This window comes from Onychostruthus taczanowskii, unplaced genomic scaffold (assembly GCF_017590055.1).
Source record: "Onychostruthus taczanowskii isolate IOZ18803 unplaced genomic scaffold, ASM1759005v1 scaffold31, whole genome shotgun sequence".
Lineage (NCBI taxonomy): Eukaryota > Metazoa > Chordata > Aves > Passeriformes > Passeridae > Onychostruthus > Onychostruthus taczanowskii.
The window spans coordinates 3,966,546-3,984,677 of NW_024500461.1; the positions used below are offsets into that span (position 1 = coordinate 3,966,546).

At 33.6% G+C, this 18,132-nt stretch overlaps 1 protein-coding gene across 4 annotated transcripts in view; it reads right to left on the minus strand.

The window, feature by feature from the left end:
* CEP290 (centrosomal protein 290) overlaps window positions 1-18,132 on the minus strand; it is a 48,739-nt gene that overhangs the window by 18,296 nt on the left and 12,311 nt on the right. For all 4 annotated transcript variants that reach the window (XM_041409880.1, XM_041409877.1, XM_041409878.1 and 1 more), the window contains 16 exons: window positions 16,945-17,087; window positions 16,607-16,771; window positions 15,557-15,706; window positions 14,420-14,535; window positions 12,845-12,947; window positions 11,142-11,372; window positions 9,841-10,014; window positions 8,540-8,651; window positions 7,556-7,761; window positions 5,325-5,476; window positions 4,223-4,334; window positions 3,003-3,458; window positions 1,770-1,934; window positions 1,442-1,549; window positions 1,229-1,363; window positions 342-605 (listed from right to left, as the gene is read on the minus strand). In XM_041409880.1, the coding sequence (XP_041265814.1) occupies window positions 342-605; window positions 1,229-1,363; window positions 1,442-1,549; window positions 1,770-1,934; window positions 3,003-3,458; window positions 4,223-4,334; window positions 5,325-5,476; window positions 7,556-7,761; window positions 8,540-8,651; window positions 9,841-10,014; window positions 11,142-11,372; window positions 12,845-12,947; window positions 14,420-14,535; window positions 15,557-15,706; window positions 16,607-16,771; window positions 16,945-17,087 (2,792 nt within the window). The remainder of the gene's footprint in view (window positions 1-341; window positions 606-1,228; window positions 1,364-1,441; window positions 1,550-1,769; window positions 1,935-3,002; window positions 3,459-4,222; window positions 4,335-5,324; window positions 5,477-7,555; window positions 7,762-8,539; window positions 8,652-9,840; window positions 10,015-11,141; window positions 11,373-12,844; window positions 12,948-14,419; window positions 14,536-15,556; window positions 15,707-16,606; window positions 16,772-16,944; window positions 17,088-18,132) is intronic.

Sequence of the window (18,132 nt, forward strand, 5' to 3'; positions counted from 1 at the left end):
GCCAAATTCACTACCAGATGCAATCAAGAGATCTGCTGCAAATACTGAAAAATCCCAAAGAAATATACAAAATAGACTGAGACCACTTCAGCAGAATTTTCATTTTCTTCATGCCACACTACTTTAATTCCTAGACAGACATTATATACATAACCTCTTGACTAAGCAAACCTACTATTCTAAAAAGCTAAAAAATGCTATATGAACTTCCCACATATAAAGTCTCTGTTCTGTGTGAGATCAGAAACTGTTATTTTTAGACTTCGCTAGCAATGAGAAAACAAAGAATCAACTAAGACAACTTGAAAATGGAAGACATTTCAGAAAAAAGGTTTAACTACCTCTCTTGCTTTAGCAAGCATATATTGGTATCTTTTTAACGCTTCCTCCTTTTGATTTAATCTTGCTTGCATATTTGCAATGGTTTGATGAGCAATTTTAATGGCATGACGGTACTCTGAGTCATCTTCTTGTTTGCTTAATTCAGCCATTATTTTCTCTCCTGATGTTGCAGGTAATCGAAGTCTTAATTCATTTATAACTTTGTCTCTTGATATAACATTTTGTTCAGCTTTCCACAGAGCGGTCTCCTTTTCTTCTAATTTCTACAACAAAAGGCAATTTCTGCATTTCCAGAATTCAAACACTGCAAAAAGATCTTACTTTTCAAGAAATGTACCAGAAAGATTTATCTAAATGTACTTATAAACACAAAACACTTTGTACTGCGTTCCAGCTGTATGGGATTACTATTAGATGAAAATGTCCTGGAATACCATTACTGTCTTTATGTATTTGCTTGGCACATGACACTTAAACAACTAATTTTGTCCTACCAAATGAAGAAGCCGGTGTTTTACCAATTATTTAAGAACCACAAAGTATCTTCTGTAGAAGAGCATTAATTTAACAACCCAAGATAAAAGTATTTTGTAGCACTTGCTAAATTTAGCTACGTATAGTCAACTGAATTTTGTACAGCAAGACACATCTGAACCTACTAAATGGATGAATAAAAACATTACAAAAGTCTCATGTATGATTTTTTCCAATGGAAAAAATATTTCATTTTACTCATCGTGTGATTATGTTATTCACATTTTCTGAGTATTAAACATGTCTAAATGACATTTTAAAAAGGATATTTTTCATGGGAAAAAAAAAAAAGTAAAAGCATATGGAAATACAAATTTTGTCATGTTAAATTATAATTTATACATTAAATTACCTCCTCCAGTGATCTGCAGGTTGCCCTAGTTTCCAGGATTGTTCGAATATGTTCCTGAATCGTTCTTAAAGCCAACTCAAGTTGCTGTGGGACTGGCAAACTAGGGTCTGGAACTGAGCCTGCAGCCTCTTCAAACTGCACAGAAAGATTCATATTCATGTAATCTGACAGCTCTGAAAAACATGCCTATGTGTCTATTTTTAGTGCATGTACCTTTAAAGCGGTGCTAAGTATTTCAGTTTGTTGATGATCATACTGGTCTAACTGGCGCTGTAGTTCTACTTCTCTCTGGTCCCAAGCCATTTGCCTTTCTTCATGAAACTGTAACAAATGTTTGATAGAGGTAGTTTATTTATTGAAGGCAAGGGGAATTTTATAGATGTCAACTGAAAAAATAGTTACCAAGAAATAAAACACTCAAACAAGCTATTAAAAAGGATTATAAAACCAAGATACAAACACCTGTGTTAAAAAATATTAGAAAATCACTTAGTAAAATAAGGAATAGTATATTTTTTCAATAGCATGCAGGAATACATACCTTGTTCTGCTGTACAATTTCTTCTTCCAGGTTACTGATTGTACATTCATATTCAGAAATTATATTACGCAAATACTTCACCTCTTCTTTTTGCTTGACTAACTCTCGACTGAGTTTAAGTTCCTGCAGATGGAGTTCCTCCATTTTCATGTGCCACACAATTACCTTGCAATGAATAACACACAGTATATTATCATTTACCACAGGCCAACTAGATGAAGCTTCACTCTTTGGCTTTGAGGCAGGATGGAACTTCTCAAACTAACTGGAAGACACATGTTCTGCCTTTTTAAGGCTCTTCACTTGTCTTGAGAGAGGAAGTATGACAAGAGTATGAAACTGCAAGGGGAATGACTGATAAGTGCAGCAGCCAACTGGAGAGGCAACAGGTTTCCCTTATACTGACAAAAGTACATTGTAAACAATTTTCAAATTTTTCAAGTTATACCTTATGTATCTGTCCAGACTGAACAAAAAATAGTAAGCAAGAAGTTTGGTTTGTATTTTCTAAAAGAGCAAGAGAATTCAAAACCATTAAAAACTGTATGTGCTCAAAAAAATGCACGTGTACTAAGAATAACAGACATACTTATGTCAAAATGCTCTAGAAAAATATTTTGAAAACTGACTTAAAACTAATACATCCCAGAGCATTAAAAGCATTGCTTACATGCAGACAACTTTAGTCACAACAGATACAATCATGTTATCTAATACACAGTGATCTTGAAGAGAAGTGAGAAAGCATTCTTAAGATTTCAGGGCGACATTGCTTATGGTTGCAAAATATGCTTAAGCAGAATTACATGAACATAGTAACATTTCTAACCATGCTGTCTAAATTACTGCCCCTGGATTTATTTTAAAAAGACATGGATCTGAAGATTTTGCTGCAAGCTCATGGAACAAAACTTCAGAATGCTACTCTGTATTTAATTTAATTTATTTCATTATTTAATTAGATTCCATTTAATTAATTCAATTTAATATAACTGCACTTAGGGTGTAGTTCCTATGTGCCTTAATTGGGCACAAAAGAAGATAATTAGTACATATAACTGCACTGACTTTTACAGAAAACAAAATATGATAGCTGTCATATTCTAACAGTGCATTTTGAAATCAGTAAGTTTTACATTAAAATATATATTTAGAAAACAAACTGAACTGAAACTTATAAATTTAAATGCAGATCAGATAAGCAAAGCTATTCAAAACCATAAAATCACAAACCTTTTGAGCTCCTCTTGTATCCTTCAATGCACTTACTAATTCTTCTAAACTTTTCAGTTTCAACTCCAGCTCTAATGCTCTGTTTTCTGCATTTCTACGCTCCTGCTGGGCATGCTGAACTTCTTCCAAGACCTTCAGTTTGTCAGTCTGTAGCTGAATCATTGTTTTAGAGAATTTTTCTTGCTGTGCTAAAGGCAGAGCACCACTAAACTGTCGCCGCAAAGACTGAACTGTCTGTTGTAGATGCTTGGCTCTATTTTTTCCTTCAAGTCGGGCAAAATATAACGCTTGATCTCTCTCATCAAGCTTCTGCTCCAGACGTAGATTATGGATCTCCATCTTCTGTAGTTTCAACTTAAACTTCTCCAATTGGTCTACAGCAACAGATTCACTACCTTGAAGGGCTATGATATCTTGATGCAGTTTTGCAATAATTGCTTTTTCATCTGATTGTGCCTAAGAACAAAATTGATAGAACAAATTTATTTTTCATTTTAACGCAGAATATGTTAACACAGTTTATATGTAAATATAAACAAGATATTTTTAATATATATGTGTTATATATTGCATGTATTTTATTCCACAGAGAAAGGTAAGAATCAGCCTGTAAGAGGCTTTTAATTTTTCCACTATTGTTTCTACAGCCACACATTGAAGTACAGCTTTTCAGATACTGATCTTAAAAATGGTCTCTTTCCAAAATACCAGAAACTGAGGAAGAAATATGTACCTACACTTAGAAAATATGGTAATGTCAAAGCTGACACAAGTGTTGGAGTTAAGGTCTCAAACCATTACATAATGTGAAACCAAATTCCAATAAATTGTTTTAGCTAATAACAAAATATTAAACCTATTGCAAATCTTCAATGTTTACAAGTAATTTCTCGCTTGAGAAAAACAATCAGGCTTTCCTCACCATGAGTTTTTCCTTGACCATGAGCTATTGATGATACAGGAATTAATATTATGTAAACAACATGAAAAATGTCAGGATCTGTAATAGCTGCACAGCTAGAAATGGAATAAATAGAGAAGGGAAAAATTAATGTAATATGGAACTTTTGAAAGGGTATGGGCACTACAAGAACTAGCTTGCTAAAATTCTTCTGAAATACTTTTGCAGTTTTCTAATTCATTGAAAAATTACTTCATTTCTTCTCACTCCAGGGAAAAAAAGATTCCAAACTGCAGTTTTAATAAAGGTTAAATTTTACCTGATAATCTAAAATTTGCATTCTAAGATATTCCACTTCTTTATCTCTGTATTGCTGGCGTGCCTCCAGAGCTTCAACTTGTGTTTGTGCTACATCAGACAGTTCTTTTAACCTTCCAGAGAAAACAAGAGTATTGTGTCACTTGAAATCAGTGAATAACCTATTAAGTTTTTCTACATAGAAGACAGTAAGAAAAGATACTTCGTATGTTTCCTCATATCAAAACATTTGGATTTCATTCTTTTCAGCATACTCTTCTCTACTCTTAGAGATCTGTTTAAGAAAATTCTTCTATATTGCTTCTCAACATTTTCACAGGCCATTTTTCCTATACATCATACAGAAGTTTGCTAGCAGTAACCTACTCCAGGAAAACAATGCCATGGGTTTTTTACCTAACCTAATCATCTCTGTCCTCTATTTCTCTCCTGCTTCAGGTTATAAATACTCAACATTTTCTACATGCTCAAAACATTTCATTCTCAATTCCCTTCTCTGCTTCACCAAATCTAATAACTTACTTGCAGTGCCAAAAAGTGCAAGTATCCCTACAGATTTTGCTGGTTTAGGCATATAACAGGATTACATTAATTACTCAAAGACAAATGTTCATAGCAACACATCTAAAAAGCTCCATTTTCCAATTTCTGCAAAGTTAATCTCTTCTAAGTAAATGGAAATCCTCCCTCCTACTGTACATTAATGTTTGAGATATGAGTCTTTCAAAGAAAGAACTGCTTTCCAATTAGTTCTACGAGATTTTCATACACAGAATGGGGGTTGTGGCACAGAAACAAAATCAACCTCAATTAGTGTAAAAATACTAGTATAAGTATCTAATTGCACACTTACCCTATCTATCTCAGCCAGCCCTTAATTCCTTGTTCAAATTAAAATGAAACAAATTGCATTCTTTATAGTCAGGAATTAAAAGCTTCATTTTCAATGCCAAATTTGGCATATATATATGCTCAGAAAAACAGGCATTGAAAATTGCATGTCACTGATACACAAGTAGTGTATTATGTAAGAGACTAGTATGCCTTAATTTTCACACATTTCTGATCATACTTAATTCAAAATTTATAAATTCAAGACTTACTTTGAAACTTCAATCTTGAGCTCCATCTCATGCTTCTCTAGGTCCATAATTTGTCGTCTATCTGCATCACTTACTGCCTTACTTACACTTTTTGACAGTTCATCCCTTAATTCCTGTTCCACTTTCTGTGCCTCAAGATTGATTTTGGTGAGCTTAAAAAAATCAAAACCAGAAACAAACAAAATGGTATCCTAAGCACATAACTGCTCAAACGCTGCAATGAAATAGCAGCACCAAAAGGTTTTTTTTTTTCAGTCATTACAAAACATAGTTCAGCTGTGATGAGGTTGAGTTCAAAAACCAGTTTCCCTTACCCTCTGTTCACACATCTTTTTTGTTTGAAGGATTCTATGCATACAGCAATATTTGGCACAGAAAAGGATTCTAAACTAAATACAATTTTTATTAGTGAATTTTCTTAAAACCACTACTGCAATAACTTGCTCCTAAACTAAAATGAAAACTAACAACAAATTTTTTAAAAAAGACTTTAAACACTTAGGGAAATGAAGATCTTACATATTTATATACTGCCTTTTATATTAGCATTGGTAAGACAAATAGAGGTTATAAATGCCAGGACTGACAATACTGTGTTCTTTTATTCCTTCCAAAAAAACCTTTCTTAATTAAATTATATTCTTTCAAGCAGCCTGATTTTTCAAGTTAATTATCAAATACTGAGTAACCAATATTTCAATTCAAACCAAAAAGGATTAAAATAAATAATCTTAATCTATCTTAATCCTAACAAAGAGAAATCCCATGACTTAATCAGTACATACAGTTGTGACCCATTATTCTGATACCACTACTTAATAAAATAACTGATTTCCTAAACAAACAAAAAGAAGTGCAGGGTATCCTCACGTATCTGGAAAACTAAAAGTAGAATGCTGAAGTTGATTTATGACTTAAAAAGATGTATAGTAGACTTATAGTTATCAGTTGTTAAACTGGTATTACCTACAGCTTTCATTAATTACACCCACACAATCTTGTTATCTTTCTCAAACAAAAAAAGGCAATTATACCAGGTTAGGAGGTACTGACAACAGGGGTATATGAAACAGAAAATGTATGTCCTGGAACTACAGAAATGAGGCAAAAGAGGGATGCAGAGGTATGAGTAAGAAAGAATAGCATTAGTTCATCAGCTCAGAATGAAGGAAGAACATCAGACCTAAAGTATAAAAGTATCACAAGGTAAATAATATATACAAAAGAGTATATGAAAAATGTGACACTAGGGTGCATCACCTAAAGCATTCCTTAGAGAAATAAAAGAATGAGCCCCGTCAGAAAAGGCTTTAGCAATACTGCTGCTGAAAAGCTTTATACACTTTCAGTTACTCCATCTCCCAGACTAAATCAGACCAAAATAATGTAACAAACATTACTAAAACATCAGAGAAAGAGGGAGTCACACAACAGCAATCTAAAATAGTTAGACTACACTCTAGCAAAGGACATGGAGTGGAAATGAATGCAATCTATCAGCATTCCTATCAACTATTCTCTTTCTGCCCTTGTGCTTAAATTACAGACCAGTAACGTCACAAGAACACACCTGTACAATTCCTATATATAATTTTATTGTAGAAACTATAATAAAGTCTCTTGCTAGTAAAAAATAAATTTCTACAAAAAATTCAAAAATGAATAGTGTGGACAAAAATATCTAACACGTTTAAGACTGATAGGACAGGAATACTAAGGTTCATCAGCTTCAGTGGCACATGACTTCTATTTTTGTACTGTAGACAATGTACGGCATAAGATGTAACCAGTCTGTAGCAGAATCACAACACTATCATTTGCACAAGGGATGTAAAGTTCTAACCTTTTTTTGAATAATTGGTAATTATAAGGAAAAAATTATAAGAAAAAGAGATCATATGGATTAGACAAAAAAAAATAGGTTTAGAAGGGACTTTTTTCTTGCAGTCTGCTGACAAAACTAGGAAACTAGCATCTGTCAAGATGCTCATCGTGTCAACTAACTTTTGAAATAAACTACTGACAAATTAATCAGTTCTATTTTTACCAATGTCTTGCATATGCTAAATTGCAGTTCTTAAAGCCTGCAAAACTATTTTTTGCATCATAAGCTCATTTATACACTTATTTATTGACATAAATTGATATTATTGATATAAATAATTTTTGAAAAGCTCAAAAATATGTTTTTAAGATGTAGTAAATTAGGTTGTTAAATCTCAGACATTTACCTCAGCAAATTTTGTTTCCAATTCAAAATTACGTTCTTCTATTTGCTTTACAGTGCCCCTTAAGTGCTCATACATTCGTTGTGAATGCTCTGCTCTCTGTCTTTCATTTAGTTCCTTCATTTCCAACATGGTGATTTTCTTAGAAATGGACAAAATCTCACTGTTGGTTATTGCTTTTGTGGCTTTGTCCATGGCATTGTCATCCCCTACATGAAAAAAATATTTAAATTAAGAAACACAAACTGATTCAACTATGAAAATTATTTCCACCATGAAACCAAACATGAGTTTTGCTTTATCTGTGTCAAGTAAACTTTATCATAACATCTGTGCATCTGGATGCACAGTTATCTTGCCTTACTACATGTTTGGAAAGTATACAACTTTAATAAAATACTGCTATCAGTTATGAATGCATGTATCTGCAACCATGGTTATTGAGACTGATAGCTATTTTCAGTGTAGCCTTTCACCTTATGCCTAATACAACTGGCAAACCTTCAGGAAATTTAATTTAAAATCTGCAAAAGCAACAGGGCTGAATAATAGGAATGAAATCTATACAAAGAAACCCCACATAGTAAGAAAGAATACTTTGTTACAAGGCATGAAACCAGCAAAACAAACTTACTTTCTTGACAAACTCTGAAACACTATGACTGACAATCAAGTTAGAACATATTAAGAAAGAAAAAGTTCAGGTGATGTTGCATTAAAAGCTTTTAAACCCTTGACCCAGTAACCCAAAAAAGTCAAAGTGGAAGAGTTTCATGAAAAAAATACTGAACTTGCTTTTAGTAAAATTAAACTTACAAACAAAAAAATTCAGCACAAAAATAGACATCATTACTGAAAGACATAAAATAGTTATGATTTTTTTTATTTTCATTATTTTAGACACATCAATTTTAAAATATTTTAAAATATTTTTATACAGGATATACCATTTGGTGTTTAATGTTGCAATATAACTTTCATACTTGCCCAGTTTAGTAACCTGCTCCCACGCTTGTTCTACAGTGTGAAGTTTTTCTTTTGTGATCTCCAGTTCCTTATTCAACGAAGTTATCTGTTCTTTCAAGGATTCATTCTCACGCTATGTGACAGAAAAGATGCAACATAACTGCAAACTGTTTAATTGTAGCAGATTTCATGTTTAGTATCTACAAAATCTTTCAGATTAACAGACTTTATTTGTGCGTGACCATAACCTACATATATGGCAACAGAAGACTATATGTTTGTAAAGTGTATATGTTTGTAAAGTGTATATGTTTGTAAAGTGTAAAAATATTAGTCTTTGTGCTCTGTATCTTACTGTCACAGCTAGTGAATACTGGGAATAATTATTACCACCAACTGTGATTCCTACAGCAGCTAAAATTAGATGAGAAAAATCTTTGTTTGTCATACTAAGCACCTCATTAACAGTGGCAAAGAAGTAATTCTGGAAGATTACTTCATCCCACAAAGAACACTTCATGTTGCACATAAATACCTCTTTGAGACAGATCACATTTCTTTTAGTTCTTTTAGGCATCTAATATGATGCCAAATGTTACTTTTGTAAATGTTCCTTCACTCCTCCAAATGGAAATACAAATTTCACATTAACCAAAAAAACTAACTGAATACTTAATATTAATTTTCTATTTGAGTGTTCTGGACACATTTTTAGTTTATATATTATTCTCTACCTCTATGAAGTTGCTGAAATAGGTAATGCAAGTTTTCATACACACAAAATTCCATAAAATAGACATAGGAGTCCTTCATTCTTTACTGCCTGTGAAAAGTGGGAGGTAGTAACATATCTTTGAAGCCAACTTCACAGTTTCTTGAGAAGAAAGTCCCTTCTACTTTGGAATAAAAGTTTCACAAGAAGTGTTAAATATTTGTAGTACCTACAATATTTTGCAAGCACATAATAAACCATCTTTGGCCTCTTTTATGGAAGTAAAATTCCAAAGCTTTACTCTTTTTGGAACTACCATTTCATTCCTGTGAAAGCTGGGAATTAGTAAGAGCACATACTTTGAGAGAAAGCTTTCCAATTGTTTTCATTAATTCTACTTTCCTTATGACCTCCAAAACCGAAGATGATAGCAAATATTCCTTCTGCTGGTCTCATTTTAGTAATCAAAGAACTAAGAATAATTTCTGAGAGAACACACCCAAAACTTAGTTTAAAGAGCAAACAAACAAATAAACAAAGAGCCACAACAAAATGCTTTTCTGTCTGCCCATTTTTTTCCCTCAGGTTTAAAATGTAACACAAACATTACCTCCATGTGTTCCATGTTTGTTGTCCGTTGCACAAGCAAATTATCTTTTTGTAACATCTCTCTGTATTTAGCAGTTAATGCATTGTACTGCTTATTGGCCACTTCTAGCTCAGACAATGGCACACTACTGTCCAGCACTTTTTGCAGAGCTGAAATCTTAAAGCAAGCCATCTCCTACGAAAATAATCAACACAATAGTTCTAAGGTCACTTAGAAATATAAAATTACTCCACATAAAAAGAATAATACTTAACACAGCACTTTAGATATTAGTTTTTCTAAATTACCGTTCATCTTCAAAAACCACCTGTAATAAACACTGACAAAACTTTTCTGATATTCTAACTCTCTGGGTAATTTTATCAACAGTTGCCTCTCAAGGCACTGTCAAAACATATCTTGTAAAATGAATATAGGCCCTGAATAAAACCTGTAAGACCAAAAGGTAAGATTTGATTTCATGCAAGGATCACAGAACCATAGAATGGTTTGAATTGGAAAGTCACCTTGAAGATCATCTAATTCCAAACCACCCTGCCATGTGCAGGAACACATTCCACTAGACTAGGTTATGCAGAGCCCCATCCAACCTGGCCATGAATGCTTTCAGGGACAGGGCATTCACAGCTTCTCTGGGCAACCTGTGCCAGTGCCTCACCACCCTCATAGCTGAGAATTTCTTCCTAACATCTGATCTAAATCTACTCTCCCCACTTGGAAGCCTGTCCCCCTTGTCCTGTCACCATATACCATTGTCAGAAGTCTCTCCATATTTCTTGTAGGCTCCCTCCAGATACAGGAAGGCCAGATTTAGGTCATCACAGAGGCTTCCTCATTTCCAGTCTGAACAATCCCAGTTCTCTCAGCCTTTCCTCATAGCAGTCACGCTGCTGCTTTGGATGCAGTCCAGGACACGTTTGGCTTTCTGAGCTGCAAGTGCACATGGCTGGGTGATGTCCAGCTCCCATCCACCTGCACCCCCAAGTCCTCCTCAGCAGGGCTGCTCTCCATCTGTTCATTCCCCTGGATTGGTACCAGGAGTTGCCCTGACCCAAGTGCAGCACCTTGCACTTGGTCTTGTTAAACCATATGATATTCACATGGACCCACTTATTGAACATGTCCAGGTCACAATACTTATATAAATACAAAGAATATTTCTACAAGATTTGTAACAGCAATTAGAAAGCTTTTGGAAAATGCATTCAAGAAACTAGTAATAACTCCATTTAAAACCAAAGGGTATTTCTTTCCCAAATGTAAAAATAAACAATGTGTGCTATTACTACAATAAACCATACCTTGAATCGCTGCAAGTTTCCAATCTTCCCTGTAACTGCAGTCTCCATATGTGTTATTTCACCCTTTAGTTTATCATTTTCTTTTCTGAGGTGCCGCTCCATTTCAAGTAAAGTGGTACACTGCCTTGTTAGTGATTTTTCATTAACTCGTAAAACAGTTATTTTTCTATTATTTTCTGCAAGTACTTTCTTTGTTTCATCAGGATCCTTCTCAAGTGCATCAAGTAAATTCTGTAAAACATTTTTTTAACAAGACCTTTGTACAGAAATATGGTAAAGCACAACTACATTGTGTAGTATATACATACAAGATTTCTTGTATACTTTTTAATCTAGGTGGAAAAATTCCATTAATTTTTCTGAAATAATTTCTTTTTTTGCTAATAAAATATATGTGCACTCAACATAGGCTCAAACATACAGTATTCTAAGAAAAAGATGAATCTTCAAAACCAGTAGCTAAGTACATTTCACTGACTAACTGCAATTTTAATTAATGCTGACACTTTCAAAATTTAGAACAAGAATGGTTCTTTGCATTCACTGTCATCAGTCTTCCTGTTTATACTAGAATAAAATAAATGCATTGGAACAATTTTCTAAACAAAACAGAAGTCCTGTGGTTCCAAACAAACCCTAATAACCTCCTACTTTGAAGATCAAACCTGTACTTGTAAAGTAAAAAACCACAGGATCCCTTCCATAGTAACATTTGTGTGTCTGTGTGCACGCACGTGTTTGCATGCATGTGTAAAAAGAAGAATTGTTTCCTGTTTTGCTGAAACACTGATTCATATACATTAACAGATACATATAATAAGACACAGCTGGAAGTAATACCTCAATACTTAGTGTAAACTAATGTGTTTTCCAAGGGCTTGTTTGCATGCTCCTCACACGTGTTTGCATGCGTGTGTAAAAAGAATTGTTTCCTGTTTTGCTGAAACACTGATTCATATACATTAACAGATACATATAATAAGACACAGCTGGAAGTAATACCTCAATACTTAGTGTAAACTAATGTGTTTTCCAAGGGCTTGTTTGCATGCTCCTCCTGCCAATCAAAGCCTGGGTAACAATTGCTGCTCAGAGAGCAGTGTGGGTGTAAAGCGTGTGTGTGAACAGAAAACCTGCCTTAGAAGGCATTTGCTCAAAACTGACAATGTTCAAGAGAAAGATCACCATTAACCAGACTGAAGAGTAACCATAAAATAAGAGACTTCAAATAAAGAAGTTGTCAGCTTGGAAACTGGCATAAAAAAGCATAAAAACTTCTAACAGCAGGGGCAGAAAGGGTTATAATGCAGCACTCATAACCTAGTTCAGCTTCAGAAGTCTCTCTACTGTCCCTCTATCTTCTACACATTTGTGAGTGACTCCTCCCTGCTAGACACCATACCTCAGTACTCCAGATGATGTTCTGAGAGTACTAAGTGCAACAATTAGGGACCCACACCTCATCAGGAGTGTGATATGACCTCTTGGGGTGGTTTCTCCCCAGTGCATAGGTTAGCAAACTGCAGGAAGGCCAACAGGCACACACAACATTGGAGCACCCCCATGCATACACAGCACCCTGGGACAGGCACAAGAGGTCTGTGTACACATTTTCCCCATCTAACAAACTAGAGCAGTGTATTAAAACCTCTGTTCTATGTCCTAAAATATTTCTGAAAATTGAAAGTAACAAAATTACTTACAGAATATGCCTTTATTTTCGTAGCATCCTCTTCTTTTTCCTCTTCCAGTTTTTTCATTTCCTTTTTAATATTTTCTGATTCTTTTTGCCAGGTTTCCTTTTGACTAAAACAGTACCAAATCATTTATTAATGAAAGAGCTGATGATTTTTAAAACTATAACTTCAAAAGAAATTTTGAAATACTGAAAACCAAGGTACTTAATTTTAGCAGCAATATGATTTGAAAAGCCCATGATAAATTGTAGATGGGTTACTAAAAACAATATCCCCTGTTTAGCCTACAGCCACTTAAATGATGAAAATAATTCTTCAGTGTCTTCTTTGTTCTTCAAATGTACATTATGTATATTATAGATGCTTAAACGATGTAACTTCCCACCCTTGTTATTTCTGTGAAAACCATACCCAAAACATAAAAAGATTCAGTTTATTCAGCTTCACTTTGGTCCAAACTACTCTCCTCTGTCCTTCTTTATTTATTTATTTGTGAGAAAAAAAAATTATGATCTTTCATACATGTCTAATAAAGAAGTTCCTATAGACTATATGGCATAGTTTAGGACAGTTTAAAAAATGGTTTATCAAGGGTATTTTAGAAGTGGTATTTTCTCTCCAAAGACGTATCTAAGTTTCTTAAATAATGGAGTAAAATGGAAGAGAATTGAAGAAAATTTTTTGGAAGTGACTTTTATGGGATGCCAAGTCAAAGAATCTCCTTCTGTAATTTCTGTCTGTACCAGGTTTAGAGAAGGAACGTTGAATGATCATTTTATCCCTGTTGGATATTGGAGTTATCTCACCTAGTAGTAAATGAGGCAGTATATTACAGCCTTCAATAAAAACTGTCTGTTTAATGACTAAAAAAAGAGATAATATTGTCTGGGAATCTTAATTGATTCAAAGAACAAACACAAGTTTCTGAAAGATTAAACCCTTATTCCAGAAGCCATTCGGGTGACTGTTCATTCCAATCCAGGGAGTATCCAACTAATAGTTTGTGAATTGAAAAATCCAAATTATCATATTCATCCCTATCCTCCCAACAGATGAAAACACTTTTTAAATTTTTTTGACCATAAGAATAATTTTAAGGAATTCAGGTTAATTGAAGCATATAAAACAACTAGGAGTCCAAAAGAAAACCAACCACAAAATCCCAACAACCTGAAATTTTCAGACATCTCTGACTGTATTTGGACAGCAATTTGCTTTTTTCCCTCCCCTCCTCTCCACTCCCAAAAGCCTATTAGAACCTATACTTGAAAGCAAAAGAAAATTAGGCTAATAAACATCATACAGGTTCTAGTAAAGTGCAAGATATCAGATGCAGAAAGCACAATGAAATTTGTCCTCATGACAAAACATGCAAAACGAGAAGAGTCCAGCAGAAGACAGTTTTGTAGGAGTTTTCTGAATCCTTACAGGACTAAAGAATATGTATGGAGTCCATATCCAAACATGGCAACACTTATGACATTAACCAAAGAACTACTTCAACACAGCAGCAAATTTTGTTTCAAGACTGTTAAATATTTAGATAATTGAACTTTCATAATTCAGTAAAGAGAGCAATACCTTTGATATTCTTTATACAGCAAGCCTTGTTGATGACGAATTACAGCAAATTTTCGTTTGTAGTCCTCCACTGCATCTTCTAATTGTTTAAGCAACTTTTCTTTGTTTTCCAGTTCCTAGTTATTATTTTCCAAATAAAAATACAGAAATTATTAATGTAGGTTTTAAACATGAAACTAGCAATTTAATCAAAATGGCAGTCCTTTGTGTTTTCATGATAGACGCTTCTGCCATGAACTGTGTGAACTATGAATATGAAAAATGCATTTTCTTTAGAAGCAACAGATGAAAAAATCCAATGAGCTTCAGCATTCACATTTATCAGTGTGAAAGAGAGCACAATTGCACTGCAGGCTTCAGCCCCCAAAGTTCAAAACACTATGACCTGTAGCTAACTCACAAAGAATACTACCTGAATGTCTAACTGGCAAGTGGCATTTCTTCTCATTTTCTCAAATACTCTTCTACTTTATAAGCATACAGATTTGAAAAAGTATATTCTAATGAAAAAATTATAAAATTATCAAAGACAGAAAATGATAAATTAACAATAATAAAAAGGTAACTTTTTTTTTTACTCCAAGTCTGAAATAGTTCTTCATTACTATACGCCTATTTGCTATGCTTCCCATGGGAATCACCGGAATTGGTTTCAATGTATTTATGCCTTTATTTACAATTGTTGAATGTATTTTTGACAAATATCGGAATGAAAAATCATACAGTAAATTACTAGAGACCTTGGCTCTATAGGGAAAAACTGTTCAAGTAGGATTTGCACATGCAGACTCAGGTGTGGAATCCAGACAGCACTAAGAGAGAGGTTCTCATAGAAAGAGTGTAACTGTGGAAGTAGAAGGAAGAGTGGGCAAATATTTAGATCAAAATTCAGTTTTGAAACAAAAAAAAATCTGAATTGTTGTCCAAAATTTAGTTAGCTATTACCTTTCAGGCTTACAGCACATCAAAATATTTACAGCTTTAAATTACAGAATATCCCAAAGAGTTTAGTAGATGTTAGAACACCAAAATAATTTTGGAGACATCTCTCATGTCCATATATGACATTCTACTGGACTAGAAAAGAATTAGATACATGTTACAAATACTCTTTATTTCAAGGAATATATGAGTTACCTGTGTAAGATGTATCAAATATTCGTTCAGAGAATTAATTGTATTAACACTTGAAGGAGCCATTCCTTCTGGAAGATTCACTGTTTGGAAGACAATATTGGCACCTTCTGACTGATGCAATAAGGAAATTTCATTTTTCATTTGTTCAATCTAAAGACAGATACAAAAATGTCATAAAGAAGTAACTCTTGCTATTAGATTAAAAAGATGATGAAAAATATATTGCTACATCAGTTGTTATTAACATAAAACATAAAAATTTTCACTTATATTCTAAAACACTCTAATACTCCTTAAAATATCCTTTAAAAATGCTAAGATTTCATAAATCAATAAATGCATAGTAAATTAATCCAAATTTATCAAATTACCCCAGCAATCAGGGCAACTACACATAACATCACAGTTTTATTCACAATTGTTTAAAACTTTCCTACTCCTTTAGTAAGATTAAGGTTTGGAAAGAATTATTGCAGTGGTTATTTGACAGTTTTTTCTAAACAAATCTTTGCCTTTTCATTTCTAACACTGTTTTAGAGGATTAGTTTATCACCAAAGCTGTGATAAAAGGCAAATTTAACTTTAGCTTCTTGTAAGACAATATTTCATTCATCATTCCTTCCTGGGAAGAACCATTCCACAGAATAAACTGTACAACTAAAAACAAGATATAGGACTTGAAAGAACGACTCATCCTTTCTAACACTTAATTGCTGTTACATATTTATAAATAAAAAATGCAAGACTCTTGGCTTTTCTGAAGAAGTAGATCTGTGAGCTTTTTTGAACACAGCTCTCCCCAGAAGATAGGCATGCTTGGTGTTTATTTAACATGATGGAATATTGCAAGGATAAAGTAACAATAAGAGTAAGATCTGAAGTTAAAAAGGACAAATTCGTAGGTCCACTACATAAATTTCAGTAAGATTTGTACAATGACACTGTTCAATAAGCTGAATTCATTGTCTTATAGACCATGTGGATTGTTCTAAATTATCAGAACAGCCACTTTTAAAGTTGAAAATAAATTATATAAAATAAATTATATACCTTTTCATTGGCACTTGCCAGCTGATTAGACAAACTTGTTGCCTCCTTCTGAGTCTCTTTTAGCTCCTGTCTCAATTCCTCATTTCGTCCTGTAAGCTGGTCAACCTGGGCTTTCAAGTGTACACCAGCATCCAAGATCCCCTCTGAATTCTTTGACTCCATTGCCTAATGCAGTAAACAGTTAATTAACATAACAAAGAAAAAGTGTAGAAAAGCTTTAATTTTTTCAGAGTAAACTGGAGCCCTCAAGTTTAGACTACACGAAATTAGCAAAAAGCATTACATTTTATCCCTGTAAATCCTACAAAGCTAAATAATAATTTAGAAGGCAAGCTTACATGAACTAAGCGATCCAGACTAGGGATTATTAAGGCTGTTTCTCCTCCCTTCATACTGGAATCCTTCTGCATTTCCTTGATGGCTTGCAATATTTCCTTCATTCCTTGTTCAAGTTGTTTATTCTCTTCTGATAACTCTTTTACTGTAATAAAAGTTGTAAATCTGTTAAAAAGCACTGAAAAAATGATTTAAGGTTTCCTAGGATATTTCATCATGATTCTTAATAAATTAAAAGAATGATTTGATAAATTAAAAGAATGTTCACATTATACATACCTAGGCATAAGCAATTATGAAATTAAAATCAAGAGCTGCTAGGAATATCTCGGAGATGTATCTCAGTGATGAAATATAAAAAAAAGAAAAAAAAATTAAATGCTTCATGGGACACAATTTACTTCACTGAACCTTCCAGTCTTCAATGTTTACTTCACTTTAAACTTCTTTAGTAGCCTGTCTGACCTTTACCAGTTTAGAAACATGGTTGTGCTGGAAATGCCTAAGTGTAACAATGAGGTATCTAGGAATTGCCTGAATTCCTTCTCCAGAATAAGAAAAAAGGAGCATTTAAATTATGTGGCTGTCAAGGAGTCTCAAGACTCATACCACCTGTAGTTTCTCAATGAATTTCCAATTTCCAGCACAAAATGAGAAGCCTGAAAACTGAAAAAACCCGCAACAAACCTGTCAGGACATTCTCTGCACTCAAACAATATTGCTAATCATCCTGAACACCCAGGAGTGAGCTGCAAAAACTTGAGTGGTTTCACCAAGTCTATTTTAAAAATTCAAAAAGAATTTTAAGAATTCACATTTTCTGGGAAAAAAAAAATTAAGCTTATTGTCCAGAGAAATTAAAATTATTTTTATTTCTGAGCTTTCAAGCAGTGCACTTCAGCTAATACAGACATGTATGTAAGCAGCAAGTGGCTCTAATTCCCCAATATTTCCTTTCAGCCAGAAAAGCCCTACAACTACACAAGTTGTATAATTGTTAGAAGTGGGATTACTCACACGCTTAAAGACTTTAGCAGGTCTGAATCAAGAAGGAAAACCAGGAAATAATATTTTGATGTATTTAATGTGAATAAACTATGTTTTCTGTACTATCACTGGTTTGGTAACACCATGTATGTATATTTACACATAGATACAATATAAACACAAGATTCCTTTTACTAGTCAGA